This window comes from Bison bison, unplaced genomic scaffold (genome assembly GCF_000754665.1).
Source record: "Bison bison bison isolate TAMUID 2011002044 unplaced genomic scaffold, Bison_UMD1.0 scf7180017864284, whole genome shotgun sequence".
Lineage (NCBI taxonomy): Eukaryota > Metazoa > Chordata > Mammalia > Artiodactyla > Bovidae > Bison > Bison bison.
Window position 1 is genome coordinate 436686 of NW_011494856.1, and position 2059 is coordinate 438744.

Genomic DNA, 2059 nt, shown 5'->3' on the forward strand with positions numbered 1-2059 from the left:
ACTCTCCACTTTCACTTTCATCAAGAGGCTTTTGAGTTCCTCTTCACCTTCTGCCATAAGGGTGGTGTCATCTGCATATCTGAGGTTATTGATATTTCTCCCGGCAATCTTGATTCCAGTTTGTGTTTCTTCCAGTCCAGTGTTTCTCATGATGTACTCTGCATAGATAAATAAGCAGGGTGACAATATACAGCCTTGATGTACTCCTTTTCCTCTTTGGAACCAGTCTGTTGTTCCATGTCCAGTTCTAACTGTTGCTTCCTGACCTGCATACAGATTTCTCAAGAGGCAGATCAGGTGGTCTGGTATTCCCATCTTTTTCAGAATTTTCCACAGTTTATTGTGATCTACACAGTCAAAGGCTTTGGCACAGTCAATAAAGCAGAAATAGATGTTTTTCTGGAACTCTCTTGCTTTTTCCATGATCCAGCGGATGTTGGCAATTTGATCTCTGGTTCCTCTGCCTTTTCTAAAACCCGCTTGACCATCAGAAAGTTCACGGTTCACGTATTGCTAAAGCCTGGCTTAGAGAATTTTGAGCATTACTTAACTAGCATGTGAGATGAGTGCAATTGTGCAGTAGTTTGAGCATTCTTTGGCATTGCCTTTCTTTGGGATTGGAATGAAAACTGACCTTTTCCAGTCCTATGGCCAAAAGTAGCTAATACTTATTGAATGCTTATTATGACCAGCTGCTGCTGCTGCTAAGTCACTTTAGTCGTGTCCGACTCTGTGTGACCCCATAGATGGCAGCCCACCAGGCTACCCCGTCCCTGGGATTCTCCAGGCAAGAACATTGGAGTGGGTTGCCATTTCCTTCTCCAATGCGTGAAAGTGAAAAGTGAAAGTGAAGTTGCTCAGTCGTATCTGACTCTAGTGACCCCATGGACTGCAGCCCACCAGGCTCCTCTATCCATGGGATTTTCCAGGCAAGAGTACTAGAGTGGGGTACCATCGCCTTCTCTGTATTATGACCAGACCCTGTACTAAATGCTTTACACGTGTTAATGTATATAATCCTCACAACAACCCAATGAAGTAGGTATTATTTCATCCCCATTTTACAGATTAGGAAAATGAGACATAGAGAGGTTAAGTAATTTGTCCAGGGTCATAAAGCTAGGAGATAACAGAACTAGATTTTGACCTTAGTCTGCCATCAGAACTTACATGCTTCACATAATATATTACACATTAGTGCCAGCCTCCTTATTCTTGAGCATCCTTGCTTGGTCTCAGGACCTGTCTCCCATTTTATGTCTGTCTGTCTGTGGTCTGTCTTGATGGGATTGCAGGATGGTGTCAGGTTAATAGAACTGGAGCTGGTTCCCCTCTGTATGCCCCCATCCTTTCTTCTCAGGACTCCCTAACCGAGAGTATCCCTCTCGTCTGTCCACAGGTCACTGCATCCAGAGGGACCCAGAACGGGAAGGAGGCACAGCCTCCAGCTGCACCCACGATGCAGAGCATCAAGTGTGTGGTAGTGGGCGATGGAGCCGTGGGCAAGACATGCCTGCTCATCTGCTACACGACCAACGCCTTCCCCAAGGAGTACATCCCCACAGTGTTCGACAATTACAGCGCCCAGAGTGCAGTGGACGGGCGCACGGTGAACCTGAACCTGTGGGACACAGCGGGCCAGGAGGAGTACGACCGCCTCCGCACACTCTCCTACCCTCAGACCAACGTGTTTGTCATCTGTTTCTCCATTGCCAGCCCGCCCTCCTATGAGAATGTGCGGCACAAGTGGCATCCAGAAGTGTGCCACCACTGCCCTGATGTGCCCATCCTCCTGGTGGGCACCAAGAAGGACCTGAGAGCCCAGCCTGACACCCTGCGGCGCCTGAAGGAGCAGGGCCAGGCGCCCATCACGCCGCAGCAGGGCCAGGCGCTGGCCAAGCAGATCCACGCTGTGCGCTACCTCGAGTGCTCGGCCCTGCAGCAGGACGGCGTCAAGGAAGTGTTTGCCGAGGCTGTCCGGGCTGTGCTCAACCCCACGCCTGTCAAGCGTGGGCGGTCCTGTGTCCTCTTGTGACCCTGGCACTCAGCTTGGAGGCTG

At 50.0% G+C, this 2059-nt stretch overlaps 1 protein-coding gene across 1 annotated transcript in view; it reads left to right on the plus strand.

Annotated features, from left to right (window-relative positions):
* Positions 1-1363: 1363 nt before the first annotated feature.
* Positions 1364-2059, plus strand: part of RHOG (ras homolog family member G) — a 1356-nt gene continuing 660 nt past the window's right edge. Inside the window, exon 1 of the mRNA XM_010849445.1 lies at positions 1364-2055. Within this exon, the coding sequence (XP_010847747.1) occupies positions 1460-2035 (576 nt within the window). The 5' untranslated portion in view covers positions 1364-1459 and the 3' untranslated portion in view covers positions 2036-2055. The remainder of the gene's footprint in view (positions 2056-2059) is intronic.